This window comes from Coregonus clupeaformis, chromosome 24 (genome assembly GCF_020615455.1).
Source record: "Coregonus clupeaformis isolate EN_2021a chromosome 24, ASM2061545v1, whole genome shotgun sequence".
Classification (NCBI taxonomy): domain Eukaryota; kingdom Metazoa; phylum Chordata; class Actinopteri; order Salmoniformes; family Salmonidae; genus Coregonus; species Coregonus clupeaformis.
The window spans coordinates 1,232,367-1,258,888 of NC_059215.1; the positions used below are offsets into that span (position 1 = coordinate 1,232,367).

Below are 26,522 nucleotides of genomic sequence, written 5' to 3' on the forward strand. Positions count from 1 at the left end.
TGTGGAGGAACCCTGATGTCCAGCCATCACATTACCGCTCCTGTGGAGGAACCCTGATGTCCAGCCGTCACATTACCGCTCCTGTGGAGGTGGAGGAACCCTGATGTCCAGCTATCACATTACTGCTCCTGTGGAGGAACCCTGATGTCCAGCCATCACATTACCGCTCCTGTGGAGGTGGAGGAACCCTGATGTCCAGCCATCACATTACCGCTCCATGTCAACACCAGCAGGGAAACTCCGCGTAAACAAATAACAAGACTGACTTTGTAATACAAAAACATTTTTATTATTCCAAATATTCATCCCAAACATAGAAAATACACCAGCAAACAGCCGGGGAGGCCTGACTGAAATGATCAACAATTTCATGGGTTTACATAGCACCGTCTTTTACATCGACATATTCAAACATTATCCCTCATCATTCAAAACATTCAGGAAATGTATCACAATGGTTTCATATTGGCCTCAATATGTCCCTCTGGTGACATCATCACCAACAGACGGTTGAGAGTTTAAAGTTCTCACAGTGTCTTCCTCCCCCTCCCCCCTCCCCCCACCTCTCCCTCTCCCCCCACCTCTCTTTCCCCCCCTCCCTCCCCTTGGTTGGACCCCAAACACTGACTGGGCCGTTACCATGGTGATCCCGCCGCCACCATCACTGTCATCCCCGGAACTGCCGCTGCCGTTCTGCTCCGCCCTCCGTGGGAGGAGTTTAGGTTCAGGGACACCCTTATTAGGGAGGAGGCACTTCCTTCCTCTGCTGGCTGGCCCCTCCCATATCATGGCTGGCTCTTCCCACATCCTCTGGAGCAGGTTTACTGACCTCTGCCCCCAGGGAACCCCCTGTCCCCTCCTCCACCCCCTCCCTCCCTCTGCTTGGGCCCCTGACCCCTTCCCTCTCTTAGCCTTGGACGGGGAGCAGATCCCCTCTCCCTTCCTCCTCCCTCTCCTTCCTCTTCATACAGGTGACGGCTCGGCGGAGACGCTGGCTCTTGATGGCCTGTCTCTCCTGCTGCTCCAGACGGAAGAACGAGTCGATACGCAGCTGGGTCTACAGGGAGGGAGGAGGGGAGGGAGAAGGGACGGAGGGGAGGGAGGAGGGGAGAGAAGGATGGAGGGGACGGAGGAGGGAGAGAAGGACGGAGGGGAGGGAGGAGGGGAGAGAAGGACGGAGGGAGGGAGGAGGGGAGAGAAGGACGGAGGGGAGGGAGGAGGGGAGAGAAGGACGGGAGGGGTGGGAGGGGAGACAAGAACGGAGGAGGGAGGGGGAGGGAGGAGGGAGGAGGAGGGAGAGAAGGACGGAGGGGAGGGAGGAGGGGAGAGAAGGACGGAGGGGGAGGGAGGAGGAGAGAAGGACGGAGGGGAGGGAGGAGGGGAGAGAAGGACGGAGGGGCGGGAGGGGAGGGAGGAGGGGAGAGAAGGACGGAGGGAGGGAGGAGGGAGAGAAGGACGGAGGGGAGGGAGGAGGGAGAGAAGGACGGAGGGGAGGGAGGAGGGAGAGAAGGATGGAGGGGAGGGAGGGAGGGAGGAGGGAGAAAAGGACGGAGGGGAGGAGGGGAGAGAAGGACGGAGGGGAGAGGGAGACAAGGATGGAGGGAGAGGAATGGAGGTATACAGGATCAGAGGAATATTGAGAAGGCCAAAAAAGATGTGACACTTGGCATTCAGGCCAAAGAGTTCAATCTTGGTTTCATCAGACCAGAGAATCTTGTTTCTCATGGTCTGAGAGTCCTTTAGGTGCCTTTTGGCAAACTCCAAGCGGGCTGTCATGTGCCTTTTACTGAGGAGTGGCTTCCGTCTGGCCACTCTCCCATAAAGGCCTAATTGGTGGAGTGCTGCAGAGATGGTTTTCCTTCTGGAAGGTTCTCCCATCTCCACAGAGGAACTCTGGAGCTCTGTCAGAGTGACCATAGGGTTCTTGGTCACCTCCCTGACCAAGGCCCTTCTCCCCTGATTGCTCAGTTTGGCCGGCCGGCCAGCTCTACGAAGAGTCTTGGTGGTTCCAAACTTATTCCATTTAAGAATTGGGGGCCACTGTGTTCTTGGGGACCTTCAATGCTGCAGAATGTTTTTGGTACCCTTCCCCAGATCTGTGCCTTGACACAATCCTGTCTCGGAGCTCTACGGACAATTCCTTCGACCTCATGGCTTGGTTTTTGCTCTGACATGCACTGTCAACTTTGGGACCTTACATAGACAGGTGTGTGCCTTTCCAAATCATGTCCAATCAAAAGTTGTAGAAACATCTCAAGGATGATCAATGGAAACAGGATGCACCTGAGCTCAATTTCGAGTCTCATAGCAAAGGGTCTGAATACTTATGTCAATAAATAAGGTATAATACATTTGCACAAAAAAAAAAAAACCTGTTTTCACTTTGTCATTATGGGGTATTGTGTGTAGATTGATGAGGAAAAATATAATTTAATCCATTTTAGAACAAGGCTGTAACGCAACAAAATGTGGAAAAAGGGAAATGGGCTGAATACTTTCCGAATGCTTTCACATTACATTCCCTATTATACACAACTCATTCTCAATCTCTACTTTCAATAATCATTACCAACCATTGATCCAGACTAATACCTGTTGTGTGTTGATCTGTGTGATAACAGGCTGTAGAGTCTCTTCTGTCTTCCTGCTGTTCCAACCAAAACGACTCTGACAGAACGTAGGCTTAGGGTTAAGGACAGCTGGTAGGGATACACACTCACACACAGGACACAGAACATCTCCCACACACACACACACACAGGACATCTCCCACACACACACAGGACATCACCCCCCCCACACACACAGGACACAGAACATCTCCCACACACACACACACACACAGGACATCTCCCACACACACACACAGGACATCACCCTCCCCCCACACACACAGGACACAGAACATCTCCCACACACACACACACACACACACGACACAGAACTTCTCCCACACACACACAAAGGACACAGAACATCTCCCCATAAACACACAGGACACAGAACATCTCCCACACACACACAAAGGACACAGAACATCTCCCCATACACACACAGGACACAGAACATCTCCCCCATACACACACACACACAGGACACAGAACATCTCCCCATAAACACACAGGACACAGAACATCTCCCCCATACACACACACACACACAGGACACAGAACATCTCACACACACACAGGACACAGAACATCTCCCCATAAACACACAGGACACAGAACATCTCCCCCATACACACACCCACAGGACACAGAACATCTCCCCATAAACACACAGGACACAGAACATCTCCCCCATACACACACACACACACAGGACACAGAACATCTCCCCATAAACACACAGGACACAGAACATCTCCCCCACACACACAAAGGACACAGAACATCTCCCCATACACACACAGGACACAGAACATCTCCCCCATACACACACACACACAGGACACAGAACATCTCCCCATACACACACACACAGGACACAGAACATCTCCCCATAAACACACAGGACACAGAACATCTCCCCCATACACACACACACACAGGACACAGAACATCTCCCCATACACACTCACACACAGGACACAGAACATCTCCCCATACACACACAGGACACAGAACATCTCCCCCATACACACACACACAGGACACATAACATCTCCCCATAAACACACAGGACACAGAACATCTCCCCCACACACACAAAGGACACAGAACATCTCCCCATACACACACAGGACACAGAACATCTCCCCCCATACACACACACACACAGGACACAGAACATCTCCCCATACACACACACACAGGACACAGAACATCTCCCCATAAACACACAGGACACAGAACATCTCCCCCATACACACACACACACAGGACACAGAACATCTCCCCATACACACTCACACTCACACACAGGACACAGAGCATCTCCCCATACACACACACACACACACACAGGACACAGAACATCTCCCCCATACACACACACACACAGAACATCTCCCCCATACACACACACAGGACACAGAACATCTCCCCATACACACACACACGACACAGAACATCTCCCCCATACACACATACACACACAGGACACAGAACATCTCACACACACACACACAGGACACAGAACATCTCCCCCATACACACACACACACAGAACATCTCCCCCATACACACACACAGGACACAGAACATCTCCCCATACACACACACAGGACACAGAACATCTCCCCATACACACACAGGACACAGAACATCTCCCCATACACACACACAGGACACAGAACATCTCCCCCATACACACACAGGACACAGAACATCTCCCCCATACACACACACACACAGAACATCTCACACACACACACACGACACAGAACATCTCCCCCATACACACACAGGACACAGAACATCTCCCACACACACACACGACACAGAACATCTCCCCCATACACACACAGGACACAGAACATCTCCCCCATACACACACACACACACAGGACACAGAACATTTCCCCACACACACACAGGACACAGAACATCTCCCACACACACACACGACACAGAACATCTCCCCCATACACACACAGGACACAGAACATCTCCCCATACACACACACACACAGGACACAGAACATCTCCCCATACACACACACACACAGGACACAGAACATCTCCCCCCATACACACAGGACACAGAACATCTCCCCCATACACACACACACACACGACACAGAACATCTCCCACACACACACACAGGACACAGAACATCTCCCCATACACACACAGGACACAGAACATCTCCCCCATACACACACACACACAGGACACAGAACATCTCCCACACTCACACACAGGACACAGAACATCTCCCCCATACACACACACACACACACGACACAGAACATCTCCCCCATACACACACACACACAGGACACAGAACATCTCCCCATACACACACAGGACACAGGACACAGAACATCTCACACACACACACACACGACACAGAACATCTCCCCCATACACACACAGGACACAGAACATCTCCCCCATACACACACACACACAGGACACAGAACATATCCCCATACACACACACACACAGGACACAGAACATCTCCCCATACACATTTTTTACATTTTACATTTTAGTCATTTAGCAGACGCTCTTATCCAGAGCGACTTACAGTTAGTGAATACATATTATTTTTATTTTTTTATACTGGCCCCCCGTGGGAATCGAACCCACAACCCTGGCATTGCAAACGCCATGCTCTATCAACTGAGCTACATCCCTGCCGGCCATTCCCTCCCCTACCCTGGACGACGCTGGGCCAATTGTGCGCCGCCCATGAGTCTCCCGGTCGCGGCCGGCTGCGTCAGAGCCTGGATTCGAACCAGGATCTCTAGTGGCACAGTTAGCACTGCGATGCAGTGCCTTAGACCACTGCGCCACTCAGGAAGCTCAACACACACACACACACAGGACACAGAACATCTCCCCCATACACACAGGACACAGAACATCTCCCCCATACACACACACACACACACGACACAGAACATCTCCCCCATACACACACAGGACACAGAACATCTCCCCCATACACACACACACACACGACACAGAACATCTCCCCATACACACACAGGACACAGAACATCTCCCACACACACACAGGACACAGAACATCTCCCCATACACACACAGGACACAGAACATCTCCCCATACACACACAGGACACAGAACATCTCCCCCATACACACACACACACAGGACACAGAACATCTCCCCCATACACACACACACACAGGACACAGAACATCTCCCCCATACACACACACACACAGGACACAGAACATCTCCCCCATACACACACACACACAGGACACAGAACATCTCCCCATACACACTCACACACAGGACACAGAACATCTCCCACATACACACACAGGACACACACTCTCCTAGAGGATATTCCTTGATGAGGTCGAGGTGTGGGCGGCCCCAGCTAAAGGAGCCTTCTGATAGGTCGACACTGGGCTGCAGGTAGGCAGTTGCCACGGCAGGGTTGGGGAAGCCCGGCTGCAGCTGGAGCCCTCTCAGCTTCCTCTTGACCTTGGAGTCACGGGGGTCAGAGGTCAGACGTTGCTGCTGGGCCAAGGACCACCACTCACTGGAAGGGAAACGGAGACAAAGCACAGACAGAGTGCGTAAAGCAAAACAGGTGTGTGCTGTTTCTGTGATCCCTGAGGGAATTGAACCCACAACCTTCGCATAGCTAAAGCCACACTCTGGCCAACAGCCACACAGGACCACTCATTCCTTATTCATCACCACACAAGATACACACAATACCCTGCACCCACCCAGACCACTAGACACCAACCACTAGACACCAACCACCACCCACCCAGACCACTAGACACCAACCACTAGACACCAACCACCACCCACCCAGACCACTAGACACCAACCACCACCCACCCAGACCACTAGACACCAACCACTAGACACCAACCACCACCCACCCAAACCACTAGACACCAACCACTAGACACCAACCACCACCCACCCAGACCACTAGACACCAACCACTAGACACCAACCACCAACCACCACCCACCCAGACCACTAGACACCAACCACTAGACACCAACCACCAACCACCACCCACCCAGACCACTAGACACCAACCACTAGACACCAACCACCAACCACCACCCACCCAGACCACTAGACACCAACCACCCAGACCACTAGACACCAACCACCACCCACCCAGACCACTAGACACCAACCACTAGACACCAACCACCACCCACCCAGACCACTAGACACCAACCACCACCCACCCAGACCACTAGACACCAACCACTAGACACCAACCACCACCCACCCAGACCACTAGACACCAACCACTAGACACCAACCACCACCCACCCAGACCACTAGACACCAACCACCACCCACCCAGACCACTAGACACCAACCACCACCCACCCAGACCACTAGATACCAACCACCACGACCACTAGACACCAACCACCACCCACCCAGACCACTAGACACCAACCACCACCCACCCAGACCACTAGACACCAACCACTAGACACCAACTACCACCCACCCAGACCACTAGACTTCAACCACCACCCACCCAGACCACTAGACACCAACCACCACCCACCCAGACCACTAGATACCAACCACCACGACCACTAGACACCAACCACCACCCACCCAGACCACTAGACACCAACCACCACCCACCCAGACCACTAGACACCAACCACTAGACACCAACCACCACCCACCCAGACCACTAGACACCAACCACCACCCACCCAGACCACTAGACACCAACCACCCACCCCCCGTTACTGACCTGAACATGCTGAGTGGTTCCATGCCAGGTCCAGGGAACTCGTTGAGTATCTCCATGCCCGTCACGTATCCCACCCCCGGGATCCCCTCCGTGTAGTCACTACCCAGCAGGTAGGCCAGGTTAATCAGCTTGGTACGGTCCACACCTAGGGGAGGGGGAGGGTTCTGTAGGTCTATGTACTGGTAGTGTTCTAACCAGATGGTTCTGTAGGTCTATGTACTGGTAGTGTTCTAACCAGATGGTTCTGTAGGTCTATGTACTGGTAGTGTTCTAACCAGTTGGTTCTGTAGGTCTATGTACTGGTAGTGTTCTAACCAGATGGTTCTGTAGGTCTATGTACTGGTAGTGTTCTAACCAGATGGTTCTGTAGGTCTATGTCCTGGTAGTGTTCTAACCAGATGGTTCTGTAGGTCTATGTACTGGTAGTGTTCTAACCAGATGGTTCTGTAGGTCTATGTACTGGTAGTGTTCTAACCAGATGGTTCTGTAGGTCTATGTACTGGTAGTGTTCTACGTACCCAGTTGGTTCTGTAGGTCTATGTACTGGTAGTGTTCTAACCAGTTGGTTCTGTAGGTCTATGTACTGGTAGTGTTCTAACCAGATGGTTCTGTAGGGTCTATGTACTGGTAGTGTTCTAACCAGATGGTTCTGTAGGTCTATGTACTGGTAGTGTTCTAACCAGATGGTTCTGTAGGTCTATGTACTGGTAGTGTTCTACGTACCCAGTTGGTTCTGTAGGTCTATGTACTGGTAGTGTTCTAACCAGTTGGTTCTGTAGGTCTATGTACTGGTAGTGTTCTAACCAGATGGTTCTGTAGGTCTATGTACTGGTAGTGTTCTAACCAGTTGGTTCTGTAGGTCTATGTACTGGTAGTGTTCTAACCAGTTGGTTCTGTAGGTCTATGTACTGGTAGTGTTCTAACCAGATGGTTCTGTAGGTCTATGTACTGGTAGTGTTCTAACCAGATGGTTCTGTAGGTCTATGTACTGGTAGTGTTCTAACCAGATGGTTCTGTAGGTCTATGTCCTGGTAGTGTTCTAACCAGATGATTCTGTAGGTCTATGTACTGGTAGTGTTCTAACCAGTTGGTTCTGTAGGTCTATGTACTGGTAGTGTTCTAACCAGTTGGTTCTGTAGGTCTATGTACTGGTAGTGTTCTAACCAGTTGGTTCTGTAGGTCTATGTACTGGTAGTGTTCTAACCAGATGGTTATGTAGGTCTATGTACTGGTAGTGTTCTAACCAGTTGGTTCTGTAGGTCTATGTACTGGTAGTGTTCTAACCAGTTGGTTCTGTAGGTCTATGTACTGGTAGTGTTCTAACCAGTTGGTTCTGGAGGTCTATGTACTGGTAGTGTTCTAACCAGATGGTTCTGTAGGTCTATGTACTGGTAGTGTTCTACGTACCCAGTTGGTTCTGTAGGTCTATGTACTGGTAGTGTTCTAACCAGATGGTTCTGTAGGTCTATGTACTGGTAGTGTTCTAACCAGATGGTTCTGTAGGTCTATGTCCTGGTAGTGTTCTAACCAGATGGTTCTGTAGGTCTATGTACTGGTAGTGTTCTAACCAGATGGTTCTGTAGGTCTATGTACTGGTAGTGTTCTAACCAGATGATTCTGTAGGTCTATGTACTGGTAGTGTTCTAACCAGTTGGTTCTGTAGGTCTATGTACTGGTAGTGTTCTAACCAGTTGGTTCTGTAGGTCTATGTACTGGTAGTGTTCTAACCAGTTGGTTCTGTAGGTCTATGTCCTGGTAGTGTTCTAACCAGATGGTTCTGTAGGTCTATGTACTGGTAGTGTTATACGTACCCAGTTGGTTCTGTAGGTCTATGTACTGGTAGTGTTCTAACCAGATGGTTCTGTAGGTCTATGTACTGGTAGTGTTCTAACCAGATGGTTCTGTAGGTCTATGTCCTGGTAGTGTTCTAACCAGATGGTTCTGTAGGTCTATGTACTGGTAGTGTTCTAACCAGATGGTTCTGTAGGTCTATGTACTGGTAGTGTTCTAACCAGATGGTTCTGTGGGTCTATGTACTGGTAGTGTTCTAACCAGATGGTTCTGTAGGTCTATGTACTGGTAGTGTTCTAACCAGTTGGTTCTGGAGGTCTATGTACTGGTAGTGTTCTAACCAGATGGTTCTGTAGGTCTATGTACTGGTAGTGTTCTACGTACCCAGTTGGCTCTGTAGGTCTATGTACTGGTAGTGTTCTAACCAGATGGTTCTGTGGGTCTATGTACTGGTAGTGTTCTAACCAGATGGTTCTGTAGGTCTATGTACTGGTAGTGTTCTAACCAGATGGTTCTGTAGGTCTATGTACTGGTAGTGTTCTAACCAGATGGTTCTGTAGGTCTATGTACTGGTAGTGTTCTAACCAGATGGTTCTGTAGGTCTATGTACTGGTAGTGTTCTAACCAGATCGTTCTGTAGGTCTATGTACTGGTAGTGTTCTAACCAGATGGTTCTGTAGGTCTATGTACTGGTAGTGTTCTAACCAGTTGGTTCTGTAGGTCTATGTACTGGTAGTGTTCTAAACAGATGGTTCTGTAGGTCTATGTACTGGTAGTGTTCTAACCAGTTGGTTCTGTAGGTCTATGTACTGGTAGTGTTCTAACCAGTTGGTTCTGTAGGTCTATGTACTGGTAGTGTTCTACGTACCCAGTTGGTTCTGTAGGTCTATGTACTGGTAGTGTTCTAACCAGATGGTTCTGTAGGTCTATGTACTGGTAGTGTTCTAACCAGATGGTTCTGTAGGTCTATGTACTGGTAGTGTTCTAACCAGTTGGTTCTGTAGGTCTATGTACTGGTAGTGTTCTAACCAGAGGGTTCTGTAGGTCTATGTACTGGTAGTGTTCTAACCAGATGGTTCTGTAGGTCTATGTACTGGTAGTGTTCTAACCAGTTGGTTCTGTAGGTATATGTACTGGTAGTGTTCTAACCAGATGGTTCTGTAGGTCTATGTACTGGTAGTGTTCTAACCAGATGGTTCTGTAGGTCTATGTACTGGTAGTGTTCTAACCAGATGGTTCTGTAGGTCTATGTACTGGTAGTGTTCTACGTACCCAGTTGGTTCTGTAGGTCTATGTACTGGTAGTGTTCTAACCAGATGGTTCTGTAGGTCTATGTACTGGTAGTGTTCTAACCAGTTGGTTCTGTAGGTCTATGTCCTGGTAGTGTTCTAACCAGATGGTTCTGTAGGTCTATGTACTGGTAGTGTTCTAACCAGATGGTTCTGTAGGTCTATGTACTGGTAGTGTTCTAACCAGTTGGTTCTGTAGGTCTATGTACTGGTAGTGTTCTACGTACCCAGTTGGTTCTGTAGGTCTATGTACTGGTAGTGTTCTAACCAGTTGGTTCTGTAGGTCTATGTACTGGTAGTGTTCTAACCAGATGGTTCTGTAGGTCTATGTACTGGTAGTGTTCTACGTACCCAGTTGGTTCTGTAGGTCTATGTACTGGTAGTGTTCTACATATTTGTTCTGGCTGAAGAAGTTCTTGTAGACGTGTCGTCCTCCGAACAGCCATACGTCGCTGTCATCGGTGATTGTTCCGTGGGTGTGGTCGGTCCGGTCCAGGGCAGCACACTGGGCCTCCGCCTCACTGGGAGCCACCAGGAAGGGCACGCCGAACAACCTCAGCAGCTCCTGGTGGACGAGACACAACACAGAGACATTACACCCCCGTAAGGGATCATCAACGGAGGGGGCTTTGCTTTCTACTGAAGATAATGAACCACGTGAAAGGTGTTCCACGACGCGCTAGCAGTGTGGGACTGACCTTCCACGGAGTTGCATTATTATTTCCAGAGAACGTATAGAGCCCGGAGTTGATAATCCACTTCATACCATGGCTATAATTTAACACATTTGCCGTTAAAAATGTATTTTCCAACATCCACTGACGTAGCTAGCACGTCGACTAGCTAGCTACAGTAGCTTCCGTGGTAACCAAACAAACAAACAGACTTGCTAGTTCGGCTAACCAAACAATCAGTCCTAGCTTGACATTATGAACGTCGAATTCAACAATGCTTTCAAATTCGTCTTTTTGCCTTCAAAAGCAGCTCAAAACATAGAACATGTAAAAATGAACTATAGCCATTGAATTCTACCGTGCAAATATACAGTGCGTTATATGGAAATAATGTCATGAGCCCTCTCACTCCACCGGGTTACCACCTTAATTGGTTTCCACTATCTTCCACTCTGCTCACCTCCCTCTCTCTACTCAGCCTAACTAGCTCCACCTGTCCCTGCTCTGCTCGGCTCTAATTACTCTGCCAGCTGCGCTGCATTACCCACTAACCTCTCCCAGTATTTAAGGCCCTGTCTTTCAGCTCTCCGGTGTCAGATCGTCTGCAAAGCTCACACCCGAACCTGTTTGCTCACGCTTCTGGCTCACCCTGGTTTTGTGACCCCGGACCTGCCTGGTTTTTGGATACTCTTCTGCCTCAGGAGATCCAGACCTGCTTCTGCCATTACGACTCCTGACTACTCTTCAATCCCGGTAACTCTGACCAGCCTTCTGCCTTGCTACTACGTATTTTGGATTTCCCTTGAACTGTACTGCTGCCTGGTTTCATTTCGCCCCGTTGTGTCTGTGTTTCCTCCCCCAGGACTTCTGGACCACCAACCACCGGCGTCATCGGACGCATCGCTGCCACTGGGGGAGGCACAGACCCAGCACATCGGACGGGATAACCCCTGGAGCCTTCACTCACTCCCTACATCCCTTTCCCCTTAAGTTTAAATAAACTTTCTGGTGTGACGCAATTGTGGTCCTCTTGTCGTCTGTCTGAACCGTGACAGTACGATCTGACCATCATGGACTCAGCGCCACACTTCCCCCGACATGGAAACCGAAGAGCCTGAGCAACCCACCGCCATGCTACGCCTGGAACACACTGAGAGAGAGCTAGGCCGCATGAGCGGCGTCATCTCCCTCTCTGCTTCAGGTCGGCCACCAACAGCATCAGCAGTTCCAGCAGCACCAGCAGCAGTCCCAGCAGCAGCAACAACAACTCGCCATGATCATTCAACTCCTCACCAACCTGACCCCAGCCAGTCTGCCCACCAGCCCCTGCCCCCGAGTTACCTGCCCCGGTCATTGCAGCCGCTGCTCCGGGAACCCAAGATTGGAAACCCCGAGCGGTTCAACGGCGATTCAACCCAGGTCCGGCCATTCCTGACTAGCTGCCGACTTCAGTTCTCCTTGCAGCCAAGGACCTTCGCCACGGAGGGGGCTAGAGTTGGGTATGCCATCACTCACCTGACGGGCCGAGCCCGACTCTGGGGAACAGCAGAGTTCGAACGTCAAACCCCCGCATGTGCAACCTTCGACCTGTTTGCTGAGGAGATGCTGAAGGTGTTTGACCTGGATTCACCAACCGCAGAGGCGTCTCGTGAACTGTTCAGTATTCGACAAGGCAGACGTACAGTCGCAGACCATTCCATCGACTTCCGAACCCTGGCTAGACGAAGTTCTTGGAACACACCATCGTTGGTGGACGCGTTCTTCCATAGTTTGGCTGACTATATCAAGGACGAAGTTGGTCTCCCATGAACTGCCTTCCACTCTTGATGAAGCCATCGCACTGACTGTCAGGATCGACAGAGGGATACAGACCCGTCGTCGTGAGAGGGGGCGCCAAGGTCCACCTACTACCGGCATTCGGAGAGGTCCGACTGGGCTCCTGTCATCTACTGCCACTCACCCAGGTCAGCTTGATCAGTCTGAGCCTATGGAGATTGGGCGAGCTCTCTCTCACTCCTGCAGAGCGCCAGCGACGCTTCACCTCAAACCTCTGTCTCTATTGTGGAGGTGACGGACATCGTGTGGTAACCTGCCCTTTAAAGGGCCGAAGCTCACCGGGCATAGGGGAGTCCGGTTGAGTTCAATGACCATCCAGTCCTCCGACCGCAAACCCCTGCTGCAAGTTCACCTCCGCCTCTCTGACTCAACTCACACCCTGGCTGCTCTGGTGGATTCTGGCGCCGAAGCCAACATAATGGACATCAAGCTGGCACGCCAACTGGGACTGGAGAACCTCCGTTTGACACCTCCTATTCCTGCCCGGGCACTGGACGGACACTTACTCGGATCGGTCACTCATGTCACGGCCCCGGTCTCGATGGGTCTGTCCGGAAACCATCAAGAAACTATCCAGTTTCACCTGCTCCCCTCTCCAGGCCAACCCCTCATCCTGGGTTACCCATGGCTCCGCCCGGCACAACCCTCAGCTCGACTGGGTGACCGGGGTGATCAGGGAGTGGGGAGAGGACTGCCACCGAACCTGCCTGCTTGCCGCCGCACTCCCCCTCGGCCAGTACCTACTAACTCCGCTCCTGACCCTCCAAGGACCCTGTGTCGATTCTGCCAAGTCCCTGCATCGTTGCAGCTCCCCTGACCTGGGCTGTTGAGGAACAGGTGCTGGAGGCTCTCCGTAACCAGCCAGGTCCCAGCACTTGCCCAGCTGACCGCCTTTTTGTCCCCCGAAGACCTGAGGTCCCAGGTCGTTCAGTGGGGACATGACTCCCGCCTAGCTTGTCACCCTGGCTCCACCCGCACTTACAACCTGCTCGCCCAGAGGTTCTGGTGGCCCTCTCTGAGGAAGGATGTACGGAATTCGTCCCAAGCCTGCCCCATCTGCAACCAACACAAGTCGTCCTGCCAGCCCCCCAGCCCGGGATTGCTGCAGCCCCTGCCTGTGCCCAGGAGTCCGCTGGTCCCTGCTGCGCCTTGTCCTCCTCCTCCACGGCTCAAGTCGATGGTGGTCTGGTTTACACCGTCCGCCGCCTGCTTCGGTCCAGACGGAGGGGTAGGGGTCTCCAGTACCTCATTGACTGGGAGGGCTATGGACCTGAGGAAAGGACCTGGGTGCCAGCTAATCGGATTGTGGATAGGACTCTCATCACCGCTTTCACCAACGGCATCCTGATCAACCTGCAATCCCGCAGGAGCCGCCCCAGAGGGGTCTCTAACCGTCCTGCCCGCTCGGCTTCCTGTCCTGTGCCTGATCCGGTCTCGGGACCTGTCCCATCTCCCGACCACGGCCCTCCGGCTTCCTCCGAGGATGAGGACGTTCACTCGGACCGTTCGGAGGAGTTCTAGCCCTCCTCCGGCTCCCCTCCTCCGCCCGGCGTGGTGTTGCTCTTGGGACTTCTGGGGCCGTCCCTTGGGGGGTTCTGTCATGAGCCCTCTCACTCCACCGGGTTACCACCTTAATTGGTTTCCACTATCTTCCACTCTGCTCACCTCCCTCTCTCTACTCAGCCTAACTAGCTCCACCTGTCCCTGCTCTGCTCGGCTCTAATTACTCTGCCAGCTGCGCTGCATTACCCACTAACCTCTCCCAGTATTTAAGGCCCTGTCTTTCAGCTCTCCGGTGTCAGATCGTCTGCAAAGCTCACACCCGGAACCTGTTTGCTCACGCTTCTGGCTCACCCTGGTTTTGTGACCCCGGACCTGCCTGGTTTTGGATACTCTTCTGCCTCAGGAGATCCAGACCTGCTTCTGCCATTACGACTCCTGACTACTCTTCAATCCCGGTAACTCTGACCAGCCTTCTGCCTTGCTACTACGTATTTTGGATTTCCCTTGAACTGTACTGCTGCCTGGTTTCATTTCGCCCGTTGTGTCTGTGTTTCCTCCCCCAGGACTTCTGGACCACCAACCACCGGCGTCATCGGGACGCATCGCTGCCACTGGGGGAGGCACAGACCCAGCACATCGGACGGGATAACCCCTGGAGCCTTCACTCACTCCCTACATCCCTTTCCCCTTAAGTTTAAATAAACTTTCTGGTGTGACGCAATTGTGGTCCTCTTGTCGTCTGTCTGAACCGTGACAAATAATGCACGCTCCAGAATGCCCTTCAAGCCAATCAGAAACAAGTATCAAACAATGCCCTTGCATAAAGAGATATAAACACACACATACACAGCAGAAGAATATTGAGCCTTATAAGCACAGAAATAGACCCAGGGTTTCTTCCGGGTAAAAAAAGGATTAAGGTGGTGAGCGTGGCTGTGGGCGTGACAATGGGCGCGGTCGGGCCCCTAGCCACAGCTGAGTTTCGGAGAACGTTTTAGAGGCCCCATCTTGGTGGTGTAGAGAAATGTTTGGAGTTTCAAAGCTAATTTCCTGCAATTCTACACATCTTGCCATGGCTAATGCTGTGATCTTTTGCTCAAACATAATAACTAAATCAATACTGCTAACTTCACTGTTTTGGGAACTTTCAATCACTTATTTAGGTGATTGTTAGTTCTCAAAGACTATATTATAAAAAAATATATAGCTCCATTATCTTTTCTATATACTTAAAATCTGGTTTTAGTCGTTTAAGTTTACACAGAATTTTTTTCTTCCATCATGAACATTTATGTCTCTCTGGCTGTCAACATGAGGGACGAGGACACTAAAACAGAATGTCTCTCTGGCTGTCAACATGAGGGAGGAGGACACTAAAACAGAATGTCTCTCTGGCTGTCAACATGAGGGAGGAGGACACTAAAACAGAATGTCTCTCTGGCTGTCAACATGAGGGAGGAGGACACTAAAACAGAATGTCTCTCTGGCTGTCAACATGAGGGACGAGGACACTAAAACAGAATGTCTCTCTGGCTGTCAACATGAGGGAGGAGGACACTAAAACAGAATGTCTCTCTGGCTGTCAACATGAGGGAGGAGGACACTAAAACAGAATGTCTCTCTGGCTGTCAACATGAGGGACGAGGACACTAAAACAGAATGTCTCTCTGGCTGTCAACATGAGGGAGGAGGACACTAAAACAGAATGTCTCTCTGGCTGTCAACATGAGGGAGGAGGACACTAAAACAGAATGTCTCTCTGGCTGTCAACATGAGGGAGGAGGACACTAAAACAGAATGTCTCTCTGGCTGTCAACATGAGGGGAGGAGGACACTAAAACAGAATGTCTCTCTGGCTGTCAACATGAGGGAGGAGGACACTAAAACAGAATGTCTCTCTCTGGCTGTCAACCTGAGGGACGAGGACACTAAAACAGAATGTCTCTCTGGCTGTCAACCTGAGGTGGGAGGGCACTAAAACAGAATGTCTCTCTGGCTGTCAACATGAGGGACGAGGACACTAAAACAGAATGTCTCTCTGGCTGTCAACATGAGGGAGGAGGACACTAAAACAGAATGTCTCTCTGGCTGTCAACATGAGGGAGGAGGGCACTAAAACAGAATGTCTCTCTGGCTGTCAACATGAGGGAGGAGGACACTAAAACAGAATGTCTCTCTGGCTGTCAACATGAGGGAGGAGGACACTAAAACAGAATGTCTCTCTGGCTGTCAACATGAGGGAGGAGGACACTAAAACAGAATGTCTCTCTGGCTGTCAACATGAGGGAGGAGGACACTAAAACAGAATGTCTCTCTGGCTGTCAACATGAGGGAGGAGGACACTAAAACAGAATGTCTCTCTGGCTGTCAACATGAGGGAGGAGGACACTAAAACAGAATGTCTCTCTGGCTGTCAACATGAGGGACGAGGACACTAAAACAGAATGTCTCTCTGGCTGTCAACATGAGGGAGGAGGACACTAAAACAGAATGTCTCTCTGGCTGTCAACATGAGGGACGAGGACACTAAAACAGAATGTCTCTCTGGCTGTCAACATGAGGGAGGAGGACACTAAAACAGAATGTCTCTCTGGCTGTCAACATGAGGGTGGAGGACACTAAAACAGAATGTCTCTCTGGCTGTCAACATGAGGGAGGAGGACACTAAAACAGAATGTCTCTCTGGCTGTCAACATGAGGGAGGAGGGCACTAAAACAGAATGTCTCTCTGGCTGTCAACATGAGGGAGGAGGACACTAAAACAGAATGTCTCTCTGGCTGTCAACATGAGGGAGGAGGGACACTAAAACAGAATGTCTCTCTGGCTGTCAACATGAGGGAGGAGGACACTAAAACAGAATGTCTCTCTGGCTGTCAACATGAGGGAGGAGGACACTAAAACAGAATGTCTCTCTGGCTGTCAACCTGAGGGACGAGGACACTAAAACAGAATGTCTCTCTGGCTGTCAACCTGAGGTGGGAGGGCACTAAAACAGAATGTCTCTCTGGCTGTCAACATGAGGGACGAGGACACTAAAACAGAATGTCTCTCTGGCTGTCAACATGAGGGACGAGGACACTAAAACAGAATGTCTCTCTGGCTGTCAACATGAGGGAGGAGGACACTAAAACAGAATGTCTCTGGCTGTCAACATGAGGGAGGAGGACACTAAAACAGAATGTCTCTCTGGCTGTCAACATGAGGGAGGAGGACACTAAAACAGAATGTCTCTCTGGCTGTCAACATGAGGGACGAGGACACTAAAACAGAATGTCTCTCTGGCTGTCAACCTGAGGGACGAGGACACTAAAACAGAATGTCTCTCTGGCTGTCAACATGAGGGACGAGGACACTAAAACAGAATGTCTCTCTGGCTGTCAACCTGAGGGACGAGGACACTAAAACAGAATGTCTCTCTGGCTGTCAACATGAGGGAGGAGGACACTAAAACAGAATGTCTCTCTGGCTGTCAACATGAGGGACGAGGACACTAAAACAGAATGTCTCTCTGGCTGTCAGCATGAGGGAGGAGGACACTAAAACAGAATGTCTCTCTGGCTGTCAACATGAGGGAGGAGGACACTAAAACAGAATGTCTCTCTGGCTGTCAACATGAGGGAGGAGGACACTAAAACAGAATGTCTCTCTGGCTGTCAACCTGAGGGACGAGGACACTAAAACAGAATGTCTCTCTGGCTGTCAACATGAGGGAGGAGGACACTAAAACAGAATGTCTCTCTGGCTGTCAACATGAGGGACGAGGACACTAAAACAGAATGTCTCTCTGGCTGTCAACCTGAGGGAGGAGGACACTAAAACAGAATGTCTCTCTGGCTGTCAACATGAGGGAGGAGGACACTAAAACAGAATGTCTCTCTGGCTGTCAACATGAGGGAGGAGGACACTAAAACAGAATGTCTCTCTGGCTGTCAACATGAGGGAGGAGGACACTAAAACAGAATGTCTCTCTGGCTGTCAACCTGAGGGAGGAGGACACTAAAACAGAATGTCTCTCTGGCTGTCAACATGAGGGAGGAGGACACTAAAACAGAATGTCTCTCTGGCTGTCAACATGAGGGAGGAGGACACTAAAACAGAATGTCTCTCTGGCTGTCAACATGAGGGAGGAGGACACTAAAACAGTGTCTCTCTGGCTGTCAACATGAGGGGCGAGGACACTAAAACAGAATGTCTCTCTGGCTGTCAACATGAGGGACGAGGACACTAAAACAGAATGTCTCTCTGGCTGTCAACATGAGGGACGAGGACACTAAAACAGAATGTCTCTCTGGCTGTCAACATGAGGGGCGAGGACACTAAAACAGAATGTCTCTCTGGCTGTCAACATGAGGGAGGAGGACACTAAAACAGTGTCTCTCTGGCTGTCAACGAGGACACTAAAACAGCCTGCTGTTTGGCAGGACCAGAGAGGAGAGGGCTGGAGCAGAGGAGGGGGCTGGGGCAGAGGCAGGGTCTGGGGCAGAGGAGGGGTCTGGGGCAGAGGCAGGGTCTGGGGCAGAGGAGGGGGCTGGGGCAGAGGAGGGGGCTGGGGCAGAGGAGGGGGCTGGGGCAGAGGAGGGGGCTGGGGCAGAGGAGGGGTCTGGGGCAGAGGCAGGGTCTGGGGCAGAGGAGGGGGCTGGGGCAGAGGCAGGGTCTGGGGCAGAGGAGGGGTCTGGGGCAGAGGAGGGGGCTGGGGCAGAGGAGGGGTCTGGGGGCAGAGGCAGGGTCTGGGGGCAGAGGAGGGGGCTGGGGCAGAGGCAGGGTCTGGGGGCAGAGGAGGGGCTGGGGCAGAGGAGGGGGCTGGGGCAGAGGAGGGGACTGGGGGCAGAGGCGGGGTCTGGGGCAGAGGCAGGGTCTGGGGCAGAGTAGGGGGCTGGGGCAGAGGAGGGGTCTGGGGCAGAGGAGGGGTCTGGGGGCAGAGGCAGGGTCTGGGGCAGAGGAGGGGGCTGGGGAAGAGGAGGGGGCTGGGGGCAGAGGAGGGGGCTGGGGGCAGAGGAGGGGCTTGGGGCAGAGGAGGGGTCTGGGGCAGAGGAGGGGGCTGGGGCAGAGGCAGGGTCTGGGGCAGAGGCAGGGTCTGGGGCAGAGGAGGGGGCTGGGGCAGAGGAGGGGGCAGAGGAGGGGGCTGGGGCAGAGGCAGGGTCTGGGGCAGAGGCAGGGTCTGGGGCAGAGGAGGGGGCTGGGGCAGAGGAGGGGGCTGGGGCAGAGGAGGGGGGCTGGGGGCAGAGGAGGGGGCTGGGGCAGAGGCAGGGTCAGGGGCACAGGCAGGGTCTGGGGCAGAGGCAGGGTCTGGGGCAGAGGAGGGGCTAGAGGGGGGGCAGAGGAGGGGCTGGGGCAGAGGAGGGGGCTGGGGCAGAGGCAGGGTCTGGGGCAGAGGCAGGGGCAGAGGCAGGGTCTGGGGCAGAGGCAGGGTCTGGGGCAGAGGCAGGGGCTGGGGCAGAGGCAGGGTCTGGGGCAGAGGCAGGGTCTGGGGCAGAGGCAGGGGCAGAGGCAGGGTCTGGGGCAGAGGCAGGGTCTGGGGGCAGAGGAGGGGGCTGGGGCAGAGGCAGGGTCTGGGGCAGAGGCAGGGTCTGGGGCAGAGGAGGGGGCTGGGGCAGAGGAGGGGGCAGAGGAGGGGTCTGGGGCAGAGGCAGGGTCTGGGGCAGAGGAGGGGCTGGGGGCAGAGGAGGGGGCTGGGGCAGAGGCAGGGTCTGGGGCAGAGGCGGGGTCTGGGGCAGAGGAGGGGCTGGGGCAGAGGAGGGGGCTGGGGCAGAGGAGGGGCTGGGGCAGAGGAGGGGTCTGGGGCAGAGGAGGGGGCTGGGGCAGAGGAGGGGGCAGAGGAGGGGGCTGGGGCAGAGGCGGGGGCTGGGGGCAGAGGAGGGGGCTGGGGCAGAGGAGGGGCAGAGGAGGGGGCTGGGGGCAGAGGAGGGGTCTGGGGCAGAGGAGGGGGCTGGGGCAGAGGAGGGGGCTGGGGCAGAGGAGGGGGCTGGGGCAGAGGCAGGGTCTGGGGCAGAGGCAGGGTCTGGGGCAGAGGCAGGGTCTGGGGCAGAGGCAGGGTCTGGGGCAGAGGCAGGGTCTGGGGCAGAGGCAGGGTCTGGGGCAGAGGCAGGGTCTGGGGCAGAGGCAGGGTCTGGGGCAGAGGAGGGGGCTGGGGCAGAGGAGGGGGCTGGGGCAGAGGAGGGGGCTGGGGCAGAGGAGGGGGCTGGGGCAGAGGAGGGGCTGGGGCAGAGGAGGGGGGGGCAGAGGAGGGGCTGGGGCAGAGGAGGGGGGCTGGGGCAGAGGCAGGGTCTGGGGGCAGAGGCAGGGTCTGGGGGGCAGAGGCAGGGTCTGGGGGCAGAGGCAGGGTCTGGGGCAGAGGCAGGGTCTGGGGGCAGAGGCAGGGTCTGGGGCAGAGGCAGGGTCTGGGGCAGAGGCAGGGTCTGGGGCAGAGGAGGGGCAGAGGAGGGGGCTGGGGCAGAGGCAGGGTCTGGGGCAGAGGCGGGGCTGGGGGCAGAGGAGGGGCTGGGGCAGAGGAGGGGCTGGGGCAGAGGCGGGGTCTGGGGGAAGAGGAGGGGGCTGGGGCAGAGGAGGGGCTGGGGCAGAGGAGGGGCTGGGGCAGAGAGGGGGCTGGGGCAGAGGCAGGGTCTGGGGGCAGAGGCAGAGGCAGGGTCTGGGGGCAGAGGCAGGGTCTGGGGCAGAGGCAGGGTCTGGGGGCAGAGGCAGGGTCTGGGGCAGAGGCAGGGGCAGAGGCAGGGTCTGGGGCAGAGGCAGGGTCTGGGGGCAGAGGAGGGGGTCTGGGGCAGAGGCAGGGTCTGGGAGCAGAGGCAGGGTCTGGGGCAGAGGAGGGGGCTGGGGCAGAGGAGGGGGCAGAGGAGGGGTCTGGGGCAGAGGAGGGGTCTGGGCAGAGGAGGGTCTGGGGCAGAGGAGGGGCTGGGGCAGAGGAGGGGCTGGGGGCAGAGGAGGGGGCTGGGGCAGAGGCAGGGTCTGGGGCAGAGGCGGGGTCTGGGGCAGAGGAGGGGCTGGGGCAGAGGAGGGGGCTGGGGCAGAGGAGGGGCTGGGGCAGAGGAGGGGCTGGGGGCAGAGGCAGGGTCTGGGGCAGAGGAGGGGCTGGGGGCAGAGGCAGGGTCTGGGGCAGAGGCAGGGTCTGGGGCAGAGGAGGGGTCTGGGGCAGAGGGAGGGGGCTGGGGCAGAGGCAGGGTCTGGGGGCAGAGGCAGGGGCTGGGGGCAGAGGAGGGGGCTGGGGCAGAGGAGGGTGGGGGCAGAGGAGGGGGCTGGGGCAGAGGAGGCTGGGGCAGAGGAGGGGCTGGGGCAGAGGCAGGGTCTGGGGGCAGAGGAGGGGCTGGGGCAGAGGCAGGGTCTGGGGGCAGAGGCAGGGTCTGGGGGCAGAGGAGGGGTCTGGGGCAGAGGAGGGGGCTGGGGCAGAGGCAGGGTCTGGGGCAGAGGCAGGTCTGGGGCAGAGGCGGGGTCTGGGGCAGAGGAGGGGCTGGGGCAGAGGCAGGGTCTGGGGGCAGAGGAGGGGCTGGGGGCAGAGGAGGGGGCAGAGGAGGGCTGGGGCAGAGGCAGGGTCTGGGGCAGAGGCGGGGTCTGGGGCAGAGGAGGGGTCTGGGGCAGAGGAGGGGTCTGGGGGCAGAGGAGGGGCTGGGGCAGAGGAGGGGGCTGGGGCAGAGGCAGGGTCTGGGGGCAGGGGTCTGGGGGCAGAGGAGGGGTCTGGGGCAGAGGAGGGGGCTGGGGCAGAGGAGGGGTCTGGGGCAGAGGAGGGGCTGGAGCAGAGGAGGGGGCTGGAGCAGAGGAGGGGCTGGGGGCAGAGGAGGGGCTGGGGCAGAGGAGGGGCTGGGGCAGAGGAGGGGGTGGGGCAGAGGCGGGGTCTGGGGCAGAGGGAGGGGCTGGGGGCAGAGGAGGGGCAGAGGAGGGGCTGGGGCAGAGGAGGGGGCTGGGGGCAGAGGAGGGGACAGAGGAGGGGCTGGGGCAGAGGAGGGGGGCTGGGGCAGAGGAGGGGGCAGAGGAGGGGGCTGGGGCAGAGGAGGGGCTGGGGCAGAGGAGGGGGCTGGGGCAGAGGAGGGGGCTGGGGCAGAGGCGGGGTCTGGGGCAGAGGAGGGGGCTGGGGCAGAGGAGGGGCTGGGGCAGAGACAGGGTCTGGGGCAGAGTCTGGGGCAGAGTCAGCCACATCCATCAGATAGTGATTAAAACATACACACAGACAGACACACATTGCTGCTTGAACATCCACATGAAAAAAAAAAGATGTTGATTCAACGTTCAATTGTAAGTCTCCTTGTAGCTCAGTTGGTAGAGCATGGCGCTTGCAACGCCAGGGTTGTGGGTTCGATTCCCACAGGGGGCCAGTATGAAAAATGTATGCACTCACTAACTGTAAGTCGCTCTGGGTAAGAGCGTCTGCTAAATGACTCAAATGTTTTAAAAAAATGATACACACAATCACACCCACCCACCCACTATGAACACTGTTGGAGCAGCAGAAAACAGACAGAATACACTGATACCACCTTTATCATACTGACTAAATGTGTGTGTGTGTTTAGATGGTAAAACAGAATACACTGACACCACCTTTATCATACTGACTAAATGTGTGTGTGTGTTTTAGTGCTTCTCCTACCTGGCTCTCCAGACACATCTGTCCGGTAACCGTGGCGGCCACACGTTCCTGCTGCTGCTTCTGTTCTCTCAGACTGGACTGCTGCTCTCCTAGACGGCTCTCTAGCGCCACCAGCTCATCCTGATGGACAACACAGGTACTGCATCGACCCAGTTCCACTGCTGTTGCACAGTAAGAGCTCCCCCTCTTGTAGAACAAACAACATGTGCTACTGTACAAACAGCTCCTCCTACAGGACAAATGCTGCAACAACACATCTCAACCACACACACACAGAGAAATATACATTTTTTCACCGCTAAATTTAAGCAGTACTTATCTTACCACGTTGATGTCTTCCCACTCGTTGGGTACAGGAACAGAAGCTGGGCTGGGCTCTGTGGGACGCTGGAGAGCTTCCTCCTCCTCCTCATCATCATCATCCCTCTCTTCCAAAGGGACAGCTCTGCTACTTAAAGCTTCCTCCTCTTCTTCCTCTTCCTCCTTCTTGGTCACGTCTTCCTGTGCCTTAGGTGGAGCACCGCCCCCCACCTCTATCAGTGAATCGTCCGTCTCCTCCTCCTTTAGCTCCTCCCCCTCGGACACGTCAACGAAGCTCTCTGAATCGCTCTCCTCCTCACTGTCCTCCATCTTCACAATCTCTCCATTTCTCTCCTCCCTGGTGTTGGTGTCGTGTCCATTCCTCTCCTGCTGTGATGGAGGTAAAGGCCCAGTCTCCAGGCTACTCCTCTCCCTCTCCTGCTGTGATGGAGGTAAAGGCCCAGTCTCCAGGCTACTCCTCTCCCTCTCCTGCTGTGATGGAGGTAAAGGCCCAGTCTCCAGGCTACTCCTCTCCCTCTCCTGCTGTGATGGAGGTAAAGGCCCAGTCACCAGGCTACTCCTCTCCCTCTCCTTCTCTCTGTTTAGACCTGGGCCTGATGGGGGGATAACACTGAGAGCCTGACCCAAACTGTCCTCCTGACCTACTGCAGAGTGGAAAGCCCTGTTCCTGCTGTTGATGGCTTGCCTTAACTCCTCTCTGTTACTCCTCAGAATCTCCTCCACCTCCTCCCTGGTCCTCCTGGTGAGGGTTTCATCCTCCTCCTCCCTGTTGAGGAGCACCCTGTCTGCAGGAGGAATGGGGAGGCTAGGGGGGAGAGGCGACTGTTGCTCATCCCCCTTCTCCACCCCAAGCCTGTCCTCATTGGTCAGAGTTGTCCTCAGGGGCGTGTCCTTCCCTTCAGTCTCCTCCTCTGAGCTGCTGGTGACGACCAATCGGTTCGCAGGACGCTGGGGACTGGGAGGGTGGGGCTTAACGGGAGAATTACCAATCAGGGTGGTGTTTGGGGGCGTGCCTACATCCAAGTCTTCTCCCATAGCTCGCTGAATGGCCAGGATGGTACGAGGGGACACACTGCCACTACCCTCCTCCCCAGCCCTACTCCCACCCCTACCCCAGGAGCTTCCCTCCTCCCCAGCCCTACCCCAGGAGCTACCCTCCTCCCCAGCCCTACTCCCACCCCTACCCCAGGAGCCTCCCTCCTCCCCAGCCCTACCCCAGGAGCTACCCTCCTCCCCAGCCCTACTCCCACCCCTACCCCAGGAGCTACCCTCCTCCTCGTCTGAGAAGCTGGCATCCATTGCAGCCTGGATGGCCTTCAGTGTCCGGGGGAGGGGGTGCTGCGTCCCCAGGCTCCGGGTTAGAGTCCTGGGGGTGTTTAGACGATGACGAGGTCCCTCCTCCAGGCTCTCCTCCTCTGAGATGGGTCTCCAAAGGGGCTCAGGTCTCTCCCTTCCCCCGCCCTAACCCTCCCTGACAGAGGACCACCCAACCAGGGAGAGGCCGCAGGCTGGACGTCTGGAACCCTCTCACTGTTGTCTGTCTTCTTTGGACCTGAGGAGTACACACACACACACACACACACACACACAGCACGTTTGTGGGGATGAGTTTGAACAGGTCAATGCGGAGAATCGCTCAATCTGATCGCTGACCCCCCCTTCAACCTCTAACCTTTGATGAGGATGTAGTGGGTGGAGTCTTCTGAGAGGAGGCGTCGTGTCTCCACGCTGTGCCCCTCCCCCTGGTTGTATAGCTCCACCCCCGGGGCGTTCCCTGCACTGCGGTTGGACATCTCTCTCTCCACGCCCACCAGACGCGCTGCCCAGCCTGCTTCCTCTGCAGCAGCCCTGCTAGCTGGTACTGGGAGAAGTCACCTGACCGCTGGGAGGGGGGACTGGGTTAGGGTGCGAGTGTGTGTGTTTGTGCGTGTGTGTGTGTGTGACGGAGAGTGTGTGTGTGTGTGTTACCTCAGATGGGGTGTGTGTGTGTGTGTGTGTGTGTGTGTGTGTGTGTGTACTAGTGCTGAGCGATTAGTGCTTTTTGAGGTCGGTACGGTTTCGGTTCCATTATAAAAAAATAAATCAAACTTTTCGATTATTTTTTTCAACTTGAAATGCATTATGAAATAATGACATTAAAATGATTTTATAGCTTTTTAATGGAAATGCCAAAGCCAAAAATAGTTAGCATTAAATTGCCAAAATATTCCACTGTCTCTGTCAGGTCCACATTGGGTAGACATTAATAGAACAACATTACTAAATAATACATCAATAGAACAACATTACTAAATAATACATCAATAGAACAACATTACTAAATAATACATTAATAGAACAACATTACTAAATAATACATTAATAGAACAACATTACTAAATAATACATCAATAGAACAACATTACTAAATAATACATCAATAGAACAACATTACTAAATAATACATCAATAGAACAACATTACTAAATAATACATCAATAGAACAACATTACTAAATAATACATCAATAGAACAACATTACTAAATAATACATCAATAGAACAACATTACTAAATAATACATCAATAGAACAACATTACTAAATAATACCATACTAATACATCAATAGAACAACATTACTAAATAATACATCAATAGAACAACATTACTAAATAATACATCAATAGAACAACATTACTAAATAATACATCAATAGAACAACATTACTAAATAATACATCAATAGAACAACATTACTAAATAATACATCAATAGAACAACATTACTAAATAATACATCAATAGAACAACATTACTAAATAATACATTAATAGAACAACATTACTAAATAATACATCAATAGAACAACATTACTAAATAATACATCAATAGAGCAACATTACTAAATAATACATCAATAGAACAACATTACTAAATAATACATCAATAGAACAACATTACTAAATAATACATCAATAGAACAACATTACTAAATAATACATCAATAGAACAACATTACTAAATAATACAATACATCAATAGAACAACATTACTAAATAATACATCAATAGAACAACATTACTAAATAATACAATACATCAATAGGAACAACATTACTAAATAATACATCAATAGAACAACATTACTAAATAATACA

The 26,522-nt window shown here is 53.4% G+C and overlaps 1 protein-coding gene across 1 annotated transcript in view; it reads right to left on the reverse strand.

Annotated features, from left to right (window-relative positions):
* Positions 1-907: 907 nt before the first annotated feature.
* LOC121537634 (DNA excision repair protein ERCC-5) overlaps positions 908-26,522 on the reverse strand; it is a 30,894-nt gene continuing 5,279 nt past the window's right edge. The window contains 10 exon segments of the mRNA XM_045206787.1: positions 908-1,057; positions 2,593-2,677; positions 5,992-6,189; positions 7,402-7,546; positions 10,833-11,046; positions 23,068-23,187; positions 23,392-24,726; positions 24,771-24,940; positions 25,061-25,199; positions 25,202-25,270. Of these exon segments, the coding sequence (XP_045062722.1) occupies positions 908-1,057; positions 2,593-2,677; positions 5,992-6,189; positions 7,402-7,546; positions 10,833-11,046; positions 23,068-23,187; positions 23,392-24,726; positions 24,771-24,940; positions 25,061-25,199; positions 25,202-25,270 (2,625 nt within the window).